The sequence below is a fragment of the Aulonocara stuartgranti genome, assembly GCF_965226115.1.
Source record: "Aulonocara stuartgranti genome assembly, chromosome: 20".
Classification (NCBI taxonomy): Eukaryota; Metazoa; Chordata; class Actinopteri; order Cichliformes; family Cichlidae; genus Aulonocara; species Aulonocara stuartgranti.
The window spans coordinates 25,449,093-25,465,907 of NC_138956.1; the positions used below are offsets into that span (position 1 = coordinate 25,449,093).

The 16,815-nt window shown below is 41.2% G+C and overlaps 3 protein-coding genes across 7 annotated transcripts in view; 1 reads left to right on the forward strand and 2 right to left on the reverse strand.

The window, feature by feature from the left end:
* eif2d (eukaryotic translation initiation factor 2D) overlaps positions 1 to 4,320 on the forward strand; it is a 31,323-nt gene extending 27,003 nt beyond the window's left edge. The window contains exons 14-15 of the mRNA XM_082518104.1: positions 3,870 to 4,044; positions 4,131 to 4,320. Coding sequence (XP_082374230.1) covers positions 3,870 to 4,044; positions 4,131 to 4,201 — 246 coding nt within the window. The 3' untranslated portion in view covers positions 4,202 to 4,320. The remainder of the gene's footprint in view (positions 1 to 3,869; positions 4,045 to 4,130) is intronic.
* The window catches only part of LOC309696742 (uncharacterized protein), a 49,653-nt gene that overhangs the window by 1,925 nt on the left and 30,913 nt on the right, over positions 1 to 16,815 (reverse strand). The window contains exons 1-3 of one of the 5 annotated variants that reach the window (XM_082518109.1): positions 1,864 to 3,857; positions 1,719 to 1,781; positions 57 to 1,636 (exon numbers count right to left, since the gene is read on the reverse strand). In XM_082518109.1, the coding sequence (XP_082374235.1) occupies positions 57 to 938 (882 nt within the window). In that variant the 5' untranslated portion in view covers positions 939 to 1,636; positions 1,719 to 1,781; positions 1,864 to 3,857. Of the gene's footprint in view, positions 1 to 56; positions 3,858 to 16,815 lie in introns of those variants that run through there. The other 4 variants (XM_082518110.1, XM_082518107.1, XM_082518108.1 and 1 more) reach the window with 4 other exon arrangements.
* LOC309697721 (general transcription factor II-I repeat domain-containing protein 2-like) lies at positions 13,079 to 14,857 on the reverse strand (the record flags this gene model as incomplete). Its single annotated transcript, XM_082519837.1, has 1 exon — positions 13,079 to 14,857. The coding sequence occupies one exon, from the start codon at positions 14,855 to 14,857 to the stop codon at positions 13,079 to 13,081; it is 1,779 nt and encodes a 592-aa protein (XP_082375963.1).

A 16,815-nucleotide genomic window follows, 5' to 3' on the forward strand; every position in this document is an offset into this window, starting at 1 on the left:
AAAGTATTTTAGCTTAACACCTCTTCCAAGAACTCCCGGTGTGAGTCAAACTTTACCTCATGGACATCAAATAGAGCAGGCCATCTTGCCATGAAAGCCTCTACCATTGGTGCATCACGAACAACTTCATGTCTTCTGTAGGCAAAAGTCTTTTCCATCTTGAATTTCACCAACTCTCTGTTGTTCTTCTTCTTTATGTCCAAGAGTAAAGTTTTCCGCATTGCCTCCAGGCTCTCCTCAGTTTCTTCTGGTGGGTATGTTGGGCAAAAGTTAACTTCTGCCCTCTTTGCTTTTTTGACACCAAAGGCTGCACTGCATCTTCCAACAGGTTTGTTCTTTAGAGAGTTTACAGTCACCTCTGGGCAGCCCAGTTTTCGTAGCTGGGTGCGATAGTTTGAGAGTTTATATTTTAAACTGGTCTTCCATCCTCCAAATCCAGTGTTGGAGCCTGTCTCAGTTAGACAGGGATGCTTCTTGATCAGACTCTGAGCTACTTGATCCATTTCTTTATCACTGACATACACTTTATACTTCACAATTTCCTGCACCAAACCTTCAAGGATGGCTGACTTCAACTTGGGATCTGGAATAAGTGCAGTTCCATTCTGATTGTACGCAATTTTTGCCTGCTGAAGTTGTAATTCAGCATCATACGAAAACTTGGGCACATAAAAGACAGCAGGCCAAGAAGATCGTGAGCTTGTTGACTCACTTGATGACAACACATCCGTGTCCACAGATCCACCAGACAGGTACGAAGAATCGTTAACAGAGGAACAGCTGAGGGCTTCGGAGTCCTGGACAGGATCAAGAATGATATAATCCTCATGCTGCATAGTGGTGGGTCTTGACATGTCAATAACTTTAAGAGTCCCTCTGTCTGCCACTTCTGAAACTGAGGTAAGATTAAGGAACTCATTCCCAAACAAGGAATCCATAAACTGAAGTCTGAAATCGCCCTGAAGACCACACTGTCTCTTGACTTCAACAATGAGATCCTCAATTGATTCAGGTGGTCCATTGGAGAGAGTGAGCCTTTGACAGGTTCCATCAGTCAAGATGATCTTTAGGATCACAGGGGGTCCCCATTTCAAGCAGCTATTCTGTAGACGAAAAACAACAACAACAATACATCAGACACCCAGAAAGAATAACTTCAGTTTAGTCTTCATACAGTTACCCATACATATCAGTCAGTTATAAAAGGTCAGATATACAAAAATGGTGGGTATGTCATTTATATTAAAATCTGATAGACTGTACTCAAAAACATTGCTGAAATCACTAGGCAGACACTCACTCACTGGTATGTGTGGTCCTGTGATGAAGATTGCTTCCGAGTCACTGTTGTTGCCCAAAGGTTGTGGGTTTTCTGGTTGTTGTTGTTCTGGGAGTTCGATATCGCGTAAATATTCCAAAAACATCAAGGGGTCTTCATGGGGTTCATAGTGGTAAGGGGTTGTGTGATCACTGTGGAGATAGAAGGGTGTTAGAAACAAATATATATACATGGTGTATCATTTCAAAAACAGGATGTGTTTGGCTCTTTTGATTTATTTTTGCCTATACTCACACATTGTTCTGCGTTATTCCGGATGGCCCCGGTTCTTGACACGCTGCGTACTCTGTCTCAGGCCTGGTGTATTAGAACATTTGTAAATATTTAAAACCTTTCTTCCTTTAAATTGAGTGTCATGTATAGAGACTTGTATACATACCTAGCGTATGGCTTGGTCTTATTGCACCCGCTTCTGTAGGTTTTTCTGGACAACTTATTGACCCTGTGCCCAGGGGATAAGCCCAGTTAATACAAGGTTTAAACAAACACGCATATATTTAAAACATGTGTAACACCGTATTTACCTTGTGTTTTTTAGAGGTGTAGTTTGCCCAATATAGCTTTGTGATCCTGTAGAAACAAAGAGAAATATACATTTAAATGTTACTATGTGAGAAACAGGTAAGATTGCTTCTAAAACAATGAGGCACAGACCGTTTTGTGTGAACTGATGACTGTTTTTAAAAAAGAAGAAACACAGACCTTCTGTAAGTGACACGTGTGGTGCCCCGTTGTGCCAATCTCCTAAAAATCAGGCTTTTGTTTAGAAAAAGAAAACAGTTTGAATATTTTATGATATACTGGGGTATACATTTAAGAATCCATTAATAGTCTTGTTTTACTTACCATATATGTTGTCCATGTTAAAAAGAACGCTGTTAGGTTTGCTGACCGCGCTGATGAACGAAGTGTTATGCTCTCAAGGGCCCGTTGTGAAGTAGTGTGGAAGAATGCAGGGTGTCTGATTAGGGTGTTTTTATATAAGCGGGGCTACTTTCAGTTGACCTATGAGATGTAGAGATAAAAGAGCAGGATGTAAGGAAGAAAGGTGGAAAGTCTTTGGAGACTCTGTTGGACATGGCCTCTGACATGATAGGATAAGATAATGGAATTAACTGTTTGTTTGTTTGTAATTAAAAAATGTGGAAAGTATGGAACTACAGTTGGCCCCTAATGTAGTTAAATCATCTATGTGTAATCATCGAGTCTAACTGTTGCAGACTGGTAGATACTTGATGAGATAAGATAATGGAATTAACTGTTTGTGAAGAAACACCTTTGGGCTGGGATACTCTTGATAAGGGAGCCTCTTTTGTTTGCTTCATGACTTCTTTTGCAGACTGTTGGGAGGCTAACTGCAACCGCCTCTGTCTAACTGTTACAGAGTGTGGCTAGGTGTGAATATACAGGTATATTACTACTTCCCACATTACCACCTTCAACAAATCTCTCCCACTTCCTCCAGTTTTTATGAAATTGGTCCATTTTGAGGTTAAAAAAGTAAGTTTTTCCATTCTATATATGTCCTCCATTATTCCTATCCAATCTTTCTTTGTTGGGGGCTCTTTCTCCAGCCACCTCCTGTTAAGCGCTTTGTCCCTTAAGGAGGCTGCTGATGGGATATCGCCCAAATACACAGTACAGAAATCCAAATTTAATTTGAGACCAGTCACCAAGTAAATTGATTCGACCACTTCACTCCAGTATGGTTGGATTATTGGGCATTTCCAAAATATATGAAAATGATCTGCCATGTTTTCCCCACAGTTTCTCCAGCATTGTCCATCTGTCAGTTTACCTTTTTGTTTGTATTTTATTTTGGGTGTTATAAAAAACCTAATAAACCTAAACCTAAAATTTTACATGTGAATTCCCTCCAATAACCTGAACTAGTAGTTTCCATCTGTGTTCTACATATATTTAACCAACTGTCCTCTGATATGTTGATTTTAGCCTCCGTCTCCCATTTAATTTTAATATAATTGGTTGATTGATCCTGAAGTGATTGTAGGTTCCGATAGAGTTTAGCAATCAATTTATTTTTAATCTGACCTTTATAAGCTTCTTTTATAACGGGGACTAGGCCTTCACTATGTTCTTCTGTAGTTTTTATATTACTATTGAAATAGGACCTGACTTGGAGATATCTGAAAAAATCTTGGTTTTCCAAACCATAGGTGTCTCTTAATTTTTCTAAACTTTGTAATCCTTCTTTTCCTAACAATGAGCAAAATGGGAGCTATAAATCTTTGTGCAAAACTTCCAGTCAATCCAGCTAATAGATATTTCATTCTTAAAAAAAGTGGTATCCCCACACCCCAGCCAAGATCGCTGTCATTGGAGACACATCATGTATATGTTTTTGTTTTTTAATCTAGTAATGAATGATATATTATAGGTGCATCTTACGTTTTGAAAAATAAACTTGTCAGTGCCCTCCATTTATACAGATTGTATATAGTAATGACCTCACTAGTTAACATGAATGATTAAATATTTTAATTAGTTGTTTTATATATGCAACCTGTAGGTGACTTTGATGAAGAACCTGGAAGTGTACGGGTTGGATCCTGCAGTTGTCGCCAGTGTTTTGCAGCATAGAGTTCAGGCCAGCTCTGTCTTGCAGCCTGTCCCCGGAGCCAAGGACAAAGTCTTGGTCCAGATCCAAGGAAACCAGATTCAACAAGTTGGCAAATTGCTGCTGGGTATGGACCTTTAGGGAATTCAGTATTTTATCATAATTCCTTCATCTGCACAAATAAAGTCATTTTGTCTATTATTCTCCTTTCAGATCATTATCAAATTCCTCGGAAATACATTCAAGGATTAGAAAAAGCTCCAAAGGGTGGCAAGAAAAAATAGTATTTCAACAAATTGTACCAGCACTTTGAAGTGTTTAACTGTTTTATTGTGTGTAAACAGAATTACAATAAACTCTTCACTGTCCTTTAAATAAAGCTGATCTGGTGTCAAATGCTAAAGGTGGATGAATGAAGTTCTCATTATTGTTCTGCTGTGGCTCCCAAATGTATTTCAGGTTAAAGTTGATGATGGGGTCGGACAAAACGACCAATATGTTTTTCACTTGAAGGTAATTGGATTCTGATGGCAACAAAGAACATTGAGAGGAAACAATTTCCTTAGCTTTAGACGTACTGAGAAACATCTCTGTCGGCAAATGTGTCCTAACAGCTGACTGTATGCAGTTTTGTCAGCAGGCACACCATTAAAGTGTCATATATTCAGCTGGACTGTACAAAAGGAAACAAAAAACACCTGCTTTAAACTGATTTATTTCTAGTTTATTTGTAATTTAATATCACCCAAACTTAAAAGCACAGCATCAACAGTGATTATTCTTGCCATAGTCAAGGTTTTTGTTTATTAAAGTAATCTGCGCGAGACTCAGTCGCTTTTTTAATCTTGTGCATACAGGCATTGGAATTAAACACACTAATAAAGTAGGTTAAACTAGTTAAACACCTTTATTTAAATCCCTGCTGCTGCTTTCTGGACTAATCGATGGCAGACTAAGAGAGATGTGTTTGATTTTCTTTGTTAGATGAAAAGAGCAACGCTGGATGACTTTGGAGATCTTGATCAAAAGTAACACCATCATTTGAAGCAAAGAATTTTATATTGAATTGTACTAGCTGAGTAGAATCGTAGAGGCTCTTGTGGTTGTGGCTTAACGGGAAAGTACAGCTGTGAATCATCAACATAGCTGTTTCAAGAAATAACCTTGAAGCTGTTAAGCAGGTGGCCAAGGACTTACGTATGCAGGATTGTGCAAATGGGGAATAGGTGCAAGAATAGATAGAAATACTCTACAACATTTAAAGCAAAAACAAAGAATGAAGAATTCTAACACGCTTGACAGTCAATATTTGGTATGACTACCTTTATTCTTAAACACAGTCTGAGCTCTCAAGATTTCTTGTAATTTCTTAGGAAGCCTTCAGGAATATTTCCCCAGGATTCCTGAATAAGATTCAAAGCTTTTCTTTTGATGTTGGCTGCCATTTGTTCCATTCTCAGTCAAGATGATCGCACACTGCTTTAGTAATATTGAGGTCAAGGCTCTGGGGACTGTCACTATCTGTTTTTTCTATCCAGGCATGCTTTTACTGAACTTTCAGTGTGTTTGGGATCATTGTCATACTGAAAAATAAAGCTGTTGCCAATCAGATATACTTCCCCAGATGGTTTTGTATGGTGGATCAAATTCTGACTGTGCTTTTCTGCATTCATAATTCCATTAATTTTGACAAGCTCTCCAACACCACTGACGATGATTTGAATTAAAAATTTACCCCATAAGTCCAGTTGCCACTAATTTTTTCTCCTTCTCCTGTTTAGGCTTTCCTTCCACTTCTCAATTTTTGGTTTTGTTTTCTTTGTACGATGTGCCATGCTGAGAAATGCTTTTAAGTTTTTGGCTAACAATATTATTTTATATCATTATTTTTATGGAATGAACTAAAGAAATGGGAACAAATGATGTGTTTTTATGACAGGCTATTATGAAACAGTAGCTACAGATGCAATTTAAAAAGGGTTTGTCTCTAAGCTCTCTGTTATGTAAAGGCACAACACTGGTTCGTCCCTGCACCTGTGAAGTTAGGTATCTTTTTATGTTTGAATGATTCACAGGTCAAGGTTAAGTGGCTTAACAAAAGAAAAAAAAGTTTATTATGAAAATGATCAGGTAGAAGACCAATTTAGTGAAAGAAAAAAGAAGAATTGAATTTCCAAATAAAAACTTCAAAAAGTTTCAGAACTATTGCTCAAGACCTTTTTAAATGTTTACAAGTCTGGCTTCGGGACACAGAGTCATCCTGTTGGAGGCAGCCATTAGAAGGGGGATACACTGTGGTTATAAACAGATGGACATGCTTATCAACAACGCTCACTGGTAAGTACAAGGATCAGAAGTGTAATTAATAAAAATGAAGTTGTAGATATAGCATTAAATTACTTTCCACCAAAGTTATTCTGAATCTGCTTTTACAGTTTTTTCTGATTGCTTAAGCGCATTTTTTGTAACTATTGGCTAATTTTGCAAAACTCTTCACACAAATAAGAAAACCTGTCACCCAATCATCAAAACATTGTAGTTCTCTTGCAAAAGCAAACACAGCTAGATTAACTCTTCACACCTTCGTAAAAATGGTGTTTCCGTATCAAACAGTACACACAAGCCATCATCTACTAAGCACACAATGCGCCAACTGCACACTGATGGTATGAATACAAAACACATCTGGCTTTTGCTTTCTCTGTGCACAAGGTAGGCTATGTCAGTTTGAGCTCATACTTCTGTCATAGATCCATAAGCATAGAGGGATCCAAACTTCAAGTACTGGTGTTTATTCAAACACATCAAAACAAACACAAGTGTTTATTTCCAAGTATAGGATTATTTGCAATCGCCATAATGACTATATGGGTTACTTGGTCTGCAGTGAACATGCTTCCTCTGCCCCCAGCATCTGGTCATCTAGCAATTCTGTAAAGTAACAATTTCAGTATTTTTACATCAATGGTACTGGTGTGTTTCTCATTGGCATATGGCAGTGCTACAAATCTTTGTGCGAAGTGACTGTACTAACCGATTCTCATTTCAAGATGTCCTTATGGTACTTGCTACAGTGTAGCGGCTCGAGTTAGGCTGGACCCGTTGGCCAGCTACCCTCAGGGTCATTCCACGGTTGATTACATGGTCCACTATTGTAGCTCTGATGTCATCAGCAATTCTATTTCTTACTCTTCCTACCCTTCCTCTCCCCCCTCCTCATCTTCCTCTCCCCCCTCCTCGTCTTCCTCTTGCTCCTCCTTGTCCTTGTCGTCCTCTTCATCCTACTTCTTCACCTCCACGTCCTCTTCCTCGGCCTCCTCTACTTCTCACTCTTTCTGATCCCTCCATTGTACTCCGCACACACAGCTTACCTGTATTATAGTGCTTAGGCTGATTGCAAAGCGAACTAATTATCTAAAAAAGTTTTCACATGTGAAAGTGTGCCAGACAGTTGGCAAATTAGTGTTAATGATAGCCATACATGTGTATACTTTTGCTAGGAGTGTGTTGGAAATTTGGTAATTGAGTGTTGTGCAGTGAATTGTGCCTACAGTTTTGCAAAGTGTGTGTTACAAAATTGCAAACTGAGTGCAAAGCAGTTTTTGTGCTTTTAGTTTTGCAAACTCAGTGAGTGGTTTTGCTATAAGTCTGAATAGTTTTAGAGATTGTGCTACAGGAATCACAGTTAGGGTTTAAGCATTCAGAAAAAACTGTAATAATATCTTGCCAAAACCTCATAAATACCATTATCCCTAATTCAAGTTTAATAGTTGCAATTACCAAGAAATGGTTTCAAGGCAGGCTCGATGTCTTTGCTGGGGTTTTGTGTGACCATATGGGTTTTTTTCTATTAATCCAACTGTGGAATACCTTTTTTTAATGCCAAGAAAAAAACGTAAAAAAATCCAAGTCATGCCCTGATTTCACCTGTCAGAGTCAGAGCTCCCTCTACTGATGAGTCAGTTTCTCCACAACCACATGTTTTCCTGCTGGTACAATACAGTTCACATTAAAATTGATACTGAGGAAAGTCTTGCTATAGAAATGTATGTTTTTGTCCAAATTGTGACATTTAAAACGTTGTAATAAAAAATGTAGAACTCCGTCAGTATGAATGTTGTGTGTGCAGGTGAATGAACTCACTTAGGGTAAGGGTGTGGCGAGCACTGTGGAGGAAATTCTTGATAGAAATTCAAACTTGCAACCCACTCATCTTCACACCGAGTAGCCCTGTGCTTTTCCTTTGTATTACTCTAACATTTCCTGCCCAACAGATGTTCAATTGATTCCTCTGCTGGATTTATATGTATATAATACATATCCAGCAGCGAAGCCAATTCAACATCTGTTGCCTCCCTTGGAGAAGAAGGCTGGAAGCCTGGAATGATGTTAGTCGGTTAAGTGGGGTGCAAAAGGGCATCATGAGAGACAGCTCGAAAAAAGACGAAAAAGAGGTAGAACCAGATGTCTGTATGAGAGTCTAGAAACTGCCAAACAAAAGCTCACGGCTCTGGCCACTGTGCTGAAGAGATATATCAAAAAAGCAGAGGCCAGGGGCGCTTTTAGACCATTTTGGGGGCACTTCACCATTCTGGGGGTGTTCAAAATGAATCAAAGCACCCCCAAAGATTTCATACTTTTTTGACAATATTTGCTGTTTGTGTGACACACTACTAAAGATATAAAAACCTTACAGCACTTGGTTGGAGTAATATTTTAACAACAAAAGTATAGCCCCCCCCCCACCAAAAATGGTCTGTTCCAGCTCGCCGCTCCCCTACTCTAGCGCCCTTTCTGCCAGAGCGATGGTGGCCTAGACGCAGCAGAGCGGAGGTGTGAGTGCCTGGCTTAAAACAGGACATGTTAGCTGCATTTAACCTTCAGTTACTCTTTATATAGTTAGGTAGGAGTCAGACCATGTTTCTTTTTAGCTGAAAAACATTACACCAGGTAACCTGCAGTTTTGAAAACGTGTTTTCCGACAACATTTGAAGCTGGTTATTTTGTCATATGTGCATGTGTGCCGATATGAAACCCAAGGTACTATAGTACCTTGGGTTTCATATCAATAACTCCACTTTTCAGTTATTTATTTGTAAAAAAATGTTTGGAATCATGTATGATTTTCGTTCCACTTCTCACGTGTACACCACTTTGTATTGGTCTTTCACGTGGAATTCCAATAAAACTGATTCATGTTTGTGGCTGTAATGTGACAAAATGTGGGAAAGTTCAAGGGGGCCGAATACTTTTGCAAGCCACTGTAACTGTAAATTCAGAAAAAGGATGATACCAAACAAGGCAAAGTAAATAGTTTTTAAAGGTGAAATATAGAGGAATTAGGGATGGAGGGACTGACAGAGACAGGGAAGAAGTCTCATCGTGACAAGTAAAGTTTATCTTGCCTGGCTGGGCAGCTCTCTGGGTGCTCAGCACCCCCAAAGCTCTGATCCTAGAATCGCCCCTGGCAGAGGCCAAGAGAATAAATGGCCTGTTCTCCAAAGATCCAGCTTCAAAGACAGAATAGAACAAGGGCATACCTACCCAAAGAGGAATACTGGAAGTACATCCAGGAGAAAGAGGTATCACTCAAGACCAACACCAAGCAACAGCACCAGGACATTACATGATCTACGCTTACTGATCACCTTCCTGCACCAGGGACACAAAGTAACAGAATGTAAACATTTCCATCCTGGAAAGATGTAAATGTTTACATTAGGAAAAGAAAAATAGGACAACATTTTTTCTTCCTCAGTTCCCAGGTGATCAGATGTGTAAACAAATCCTAAATTACCTAATATTTTTTTCTTAACATGTGTCCTTGGGCAAGACACTTCACCTACCGCCTACTGGTTTTGGCCAGAGGGGCCGATGGCGCGATATGGCAGCCTCGCTTCTGTCAGTCTGCCCCAGGGCAGCTGTGGCTACAACTGTAGCTTGCCTCCACCAGTGTGTGAATGTGAGAGTGAATGAATAGTGGAATTGTAAAGCTCTTTGAGGGTCTCGAAAAGCGCTATATAAATGCAATCCATTATTATTATTATTATTATTAATCATTCGTACACGAGGGAAGGGGAGAGAGACTATAAGGCGGATAGATATTGAGATTGACATGTGCAAACTGCTTTAACCCATGTTTGAGGGTGCCTGCCTGGAAGTTGCAAAATAACATCTTAGCGATGGTTTGTCCACAGACACGCTGTTGTTAAGGATTTTGCAAAACAATCCAGAGCTTTGCTTATAAGGCTGGGGCAAATATTCCTCCCTGCTGGTTATATCAGGCGCTTTTAAGTCATAAATCTTTTGAACTGAACACTGGAACAGCACATTTTCATGATTCTAAGTCTTCTTTGCTGGTTTTCCCCCTTTTTGTACTTTGTGTGAAACTCTCAAGGAAACAAAAATGAATATGGATACAATAACTTTCAATTAAGTTGGTATTTTTGTGGTGAATTCAAGACCGTAGCTGTATTTCACTTCAGTGAATTTCCCACACCAAAGGAAAATGTATGTTTCCACAGTTTAAAAAAAACAGAAGCTCCTTTCAGAATTTCTGAAAAAAAAAATTCATCAGATTCAATTGGCGTTGGGTTTATTAAGTGATAACTGAAGCTGTGTCCAATTACACAGCCCCAGTTATGTTGAGGTCAGGTCTCTGTGGTGAGATCAGTTTAGCACTGGGAAATTTACTCTACAAGTCATTATCATGCTTGTAATGTTTTCTTTAAGATTCTGCTGTAGTACAGCAATCAAATTGTTCCAATTTGTTGTTTCCCTGTAGACGATCAAGATTTATTCATAGTTTCTTCCACATCCAGGACCCAAGGGGTCTGATTTTCCCCTCAGTATGTGGGGTCATGTCTCTGTCAGGTTTTACAACTTTCTCTTGGCACTCTCCCACTTGTAATAATGGCATACTCTTAATGCCTTTGAGTTCTTTTGTAGTTTGAAACGTGAACATGAATTTTAACATAAACAGTCAGTGAACGTGAGTTTGTAAGAAAAAGTCAATAAATACAGTTTTTTCTGATTGCTTAAGCACATTTTTTGTAACCATTGGCTAATTTTGCAAAACTCTTCACACAAATAAGAAAACCTGTCACCCAATAATCAAAACATTGTAGTTCTCTTGCAAAAGCGAACACAGCTAGATTAACTCTTCACACCTTCGTAAAAATGGTGTTTCCTTTTTTTTTTTTTTTTTTTTTTAAATGACATCAGAAACAGTAGTATGCGACATTACGTGATGGCAGAGCTTCAGTTCATCCTTTGTCATTTTTTTTTTTTTTTTTTTTTTTAAATAAATAGGACAGGGGGAATGAATGAGAGAAAGAGGGGGAGAGAAAGAAAGAAAACCAAAGGGGAGAAGAGACGGTGAGAAGGGGGGGAAGAGAGAGAAAAAAAAAAGAACTCCTGGGTCACCTGTATGGAGAAAAAAAAAAAAAAACAAACAAAAAAAACAAACAGAGAAGACAGCAAACAACAAAGAGCAACATAATAATAGAGAAAACAAAGCACCATCACAATAAACTAGCTAGTCATAGATATCAATATTTACTAAATAATAAACGATATTGTGCAGCACGCAAGATAGACAGCGCACAGTGTGCTTTGAGGCAGCAGCCAAGAAAGCTTTAGTCCGCGTCTGTGAATACCCATGTGTGCATACCTGTGTGGATCAGCATGCTTGCATTCCAAAGGTTTCTCCATGTAATGATCTGCTAGGGAGTGTGGGGGGGCCACAGCCCCGTCCTCCAGGGTGTGAAGTGGGTATGGAGGAGATCAAAACTCCAGACATCCAGAGGCCCCCAGAACACAAGAGACCATGGAAGACCAACAGAGGGGCAGCCGCGCCACTGTCCCAGTAAGAGCTGAGGAGAGTCCCAGATGAGGGCTCGCCCAGCAGCCGCGGAGCAGAAGTCAGGGGGAGTTGCAGTGACGCGCCCGTGAGCTCCGCCGGCCCCCAGCTGTGCCTGAGTGACCGAGCCCCAGGCCGAGAGGCCGGGGGCAACCCACCTCCAAAGGGGCCCGAGCGAGCCCCAGGCCCCAGGCCCCAACAAGCGGCCGCCAAGGAGTGAGCCGGTGTGTACCCGGACGCCCACCCCCAGACACAAAGAACCACCAACACACCGACACCTGAGGGAGTCCGCCACCGGCAGGGGAAGTGGTGGTGGGTGGAGATAGGCCTCCAAACCTTGGAGGGCCTGAGGTGTCCCCAGAGAGGTGGCGTCTGATACCCAACCTGACATATAGACACAGACATACGGGCACACACAGACACAAACATCCATTCCCACCCTCATGCTCTCATATGCACTCACTCCACACTCAACCAACGTGGAGACAGACATAAAGAGACGCTGTACACACAATCACACTCCCCAAGCGTACTCTACAGACCGGGTCTAGGTACCCTTGCCCCTGGAGGGGGGAATTGCACCCAGACCCAGGTGGTGTTACCTTTTTCCCTGCGGTGGGGAGAGGCAGACCACCCCGACTCGCAGCAGCAGGGAGGCCCCACACCCCAGACCGCAGTCGGACGGCCAACTCCTCCTCCTAGCCCTGCTTTCTCTGTGCACAAGGTAGGCTATGTCAGTTTGAGCTCATACTTCTGTCATAGATCCATAAGCATAGAGGGTTCCAAACTTCAAGTACTGGTGTTTATTCAAACACATCAAAACAAACACAAGTGTTTATTTCCAAGTATAGGATTATTTGCAATCGCCATAATGACTATATGGGTTACTTGGTCTGCAGTGAACATGCTTCCTCTGCCCCCAGCATCTGGTCATCTAGCAATTCTGTAAAGTAACAATTTCAGTATTGTTACATCAATGGTATTGGTGTGTTTCTCATTGGCATATGGCAGTGCTACAAATCTTTGTGCAAAGTGACTGTACTAACCGATTCTCATTTCAAGATGTCCTTATGGTACTTGCTACAGTGTAGCGCAGGGGTGCTCACACTTTTTCCGCATGTGAGCTACTTATAAAATGACCAAGTCAACATGATCTACCCACTACAAAAATCCAAAACATATACTTATTTATAAATATATTGAGGATTCTTTATATCTACAATGTATATACATGCATAACCGCAATATCCAATATTTCACAACACAATTAACAATGTAAATTTTTTGTCATTACCTGAGTTTACTCTGATGACTTGCACTGAATTGAATCAGCCAGGGATGCATAGTCCGGACAGTAGCTGCTGACGGCCAGCCTCAAACACACTTCCAAATGTTCATCAGTCATGGTGGAACGGTACTTGGACTTAATGATGTTCATGTGGGAAAATGATGACTCACATAAATAAGTGGAGCCGAATAAAGCAGTCAAAGAGGCAGCACATTTCCTCATGTTGGGGTACTTTACTTCTGTGAGTAAGTTCCAGAACTGTCCATGATCTCTGGACTTCAGCTCAATGTCGGCTTGTAGTGTCAAAATCTCATCTTCCACTCCAGAAGAGTTCAGGTGAAATAGTTTTGCAATTTTTGATGCGAGTGAATCGACATCAGCATCTTCCCGAAAAGGATAGCACATGAAGGTAGCGACTGGCTCGAGCAAAGAAAAGTCTTGAAAGCGTTTGTCAAACTCTGACAGACAATTGTCAATCTGCTCTGTGTAGCGTGCACTGTCAAGTTGCAAACAGGCCATCCCCTGCATCTCCAGCTCTGACGCCAGGTTTTGAAAGTTTATCAAATCATGGCGCTGCAGCTTTAAAGAGAGATGTTGCATCTTTCGTTTGAAAGCATTAACTGAGCTGATCATGTTGATCACTGTTTTGTCTTTTCCTTGCAGCTGTAGATTAAGGTCATTCAACATGTTTGTCAGATCGGTTAAAAATGCCAAGTCTAACAGCCACTGACCGTCATTAAGTTGCATGTATTCTGCTTGTCCAGCTACACGGAAAAACTCCTTAATCTCCGGACAGAGCTCTCGAAATCTTTGCAGGAATTTCCCTCGACTAAGCCACCTCACGTCAGTGTGTAGCAACAACTCAGAGTGGTCGCAGTCAGCCTTCTCCAGATGTGCACGAAATAACCGTCTTTGAAGAGATCTGGCGCGAATAGAACAGGCGATCTTCGTTGCAACATTCATGATCTCCTTCATGTTGAGCATTTTAGCGCATAACGCTTGTTGGTGGATTATGCAATGGTAATTTAGGAAGTCCGGGAAAGCATCGTCCTGCCTGCACTTGGCAATAAATCCATTCAAGCGGCCAACCATTGCGGGTGCTCCATCTGTGGTAATAGACACCAATTTGTACACTGGGAGCTGGGTTTTCTCGATAAAGTTTTTGAACGACTGAAATATGTCCTCTCCTCGCGTCTGTTCTTTCATGGGCAGGACTGTTAATAGCTCTTCTTTTGCAGTGATATCAGTAAACACCATACGAATGAAAATGCACACCTGGGCTGTGTCACTCACGTCCGTAGATTCGTCCAACTGCAGTGAGAAACACTGGCAATCTCCGATGTCCTTCCAAAGTTGCTGGGTTAAATCCTCCGCCATGGCTTCACAGCGCCGTGTAACTGTACTTCTTGACAGCTGGAGAGCTTTGATCGAAGATGTTATTTCTGCCTTATTTTTAAAGTCTCGGAACAATGAGTCAGCTGCTTCAACGAATGCCTCTTTTACCATCTCTCCATCTTGAAAAGACTTCTTGTTTTTAACGATGATGTGACTCACCCGGAACGATGCTTCGGTGGCGGCTTTCGCTTTTGAAGTTTGTTGTGTGAAAAATGACTGCTGTCCGGACAACTGGGATTTTAGTTCCTTCACCTTTTTCTTTCTTAGCTCGCTTTTCGGCGGGAATGTAGTGTCGTATTTTCCGTGAACAGTTCGAAAATGCCGCTCCACATTTCCCTTCTTTGGCATTGCGATGGCAGCCTGGCAGATGAGGCAAACGCACTTCGAAAATGACATCGTGAAAAAAAAAGTCTTCCTCCCATTCCGTATGAAAGTGATACGTTTTTGTCTTCTTACTTGGTCCAGCTCCCTCACTCATTTTTAACCCTTTCTTAGGTTTAGAAAAAACCGAGAGCTAAAAATTTGTAGTTAACTCGCTGGCTAGCTTGTCAGTTTTACTACACTTCGCGCCGCTGTTTGCACATGCGCAGCGACCTAAGCGTCAGAAAAAAATCCGATGTCATCTGACTGGCTTCCCTGTATCAATCAAGTGACGGGATGGATGATAGGCTGGCATCTATTTTTTTAATGCCATGCGATCTACCAATACTACCTTTGCGATCGACTGGTCGATCGCGATCGACGTATTGAGCACCCCTGGTGTAGCGGCTCGAGTTAGGCTGGACCCGTTGGCCAGCTACCCTCAGGGTCATTCCACGGTTGATTACATGGTCCACTATTGTAGCTCTGATGTCATCAGCAATTCTATTTCTTACTCTTCCTACCCTTCCTCTCCCCCCTCCTCATCTTCCTCTCCCCCCTCCTCGTCTTCCTCTTGCTCCTCCTTGTCCTTGTCGTCCTCTTCATCCTACTTCTTCACCTCCACGTCCTCTTCCTCGGCCTCCTCTACTTCTCACTCTTTCTGCTCCCTCCATTGTACTCCGCACACACAGCTTACCTGGATTATAGTGCTTAGGCTGATTGATTTTCTTTGTTAGATGAAAAGAGCAACGCTGGATGACTTTGGAGATCTTGATCAAAAGTAACACCATCATTTGAAGCAAAGAATTTTATATTGAATTGTACTAGCTGAGTAGAATCGTAGAGGCTCTTGTGGTTGTGGCTTAACGGGAAAGTACAGCTGTGAATCATCAACATAGCTGTTTCAAGAAATAACCTTGAAGCTGTTAAGCAGGTGGCCAAGGACTTACGTATGCAGGATTGTGCAAATGGGGAATAGGTGCAAGAATAGATAGAAATACTCTACAACATTTAAAGCAAAAACAAAGAATGAAGAATTCTAACACGCTTGACAGTCAATATTTGGTATGACTACCTTTATTCTTAAACACAGTCTGAGCTCTCAAGATTTCTTGTAATTTCTTAGGAAGCCTTCAGGAATATTTCCCCAGGATTCCTGAATAAGATTCAAAGCTTTTCTTTTGATGTTGGCTGCCATTTGTTCCATTCTCAGTCAAGATGATCGCACACTGCTTTAGTAATATTGAGGTCAAGGCTCTGGGGACTGTCACTATCTGTTTTTTCTATCCAGGCATGCTTTTACTGAACTTTCAGTGTGTTTGGGATCATAAGCATAGAGGGATCCAAACTTCAAGTACTGGTGTTTATTCAAACACATCAAAACAAACACAAGTGTTTATTTCCAAGTATAGGATTATTTGCAATCGCCATAGTGACTATATGGGTTACTTGGTCTGCAGTGAACATGCTTCCTCTGCCCCCAGCATCTGGTCATCTAGCAATTCTGTAAAGTAACAATTTCAGTATTTTTACATCAATGGTATTGGTGTGTTTCTCATTGGCATATGGCAGTGCTACAAATCTTTGTGCAAAGTGACTGTACTAACCGATTCTCATTTCAAGATGTCCTTATGGTACTTGCTACAGTGTAGCGGCTCAGTTTAGGCTGGACCCGTTGGCCAGCTACCCTCAGGGTCATTCCACGGTTGATTACATGGTCCACTATTGTAGCTCTGATGTCATCAGCAATTCTATTTCTTACTCTTCCTACCCTTCCTCTCCCCCCTCCTCATCTTCCTCTCCCCCCTCCTCGTCTTCCTCTTGCTCCTCCTTGTCCTTGTCGTCCTCTTCATCCTACTTCTTCACCTCCACGTCCTCTTCCTCGGCCTCCTCTACTTCTCACTCTTTCTGCTCCCTCCATTGTACTCCGCACACACAGCTTACCTGTATTATAGTGCTTAGGCTGATTGCAAAGTGAACTAATTATCTAAAAA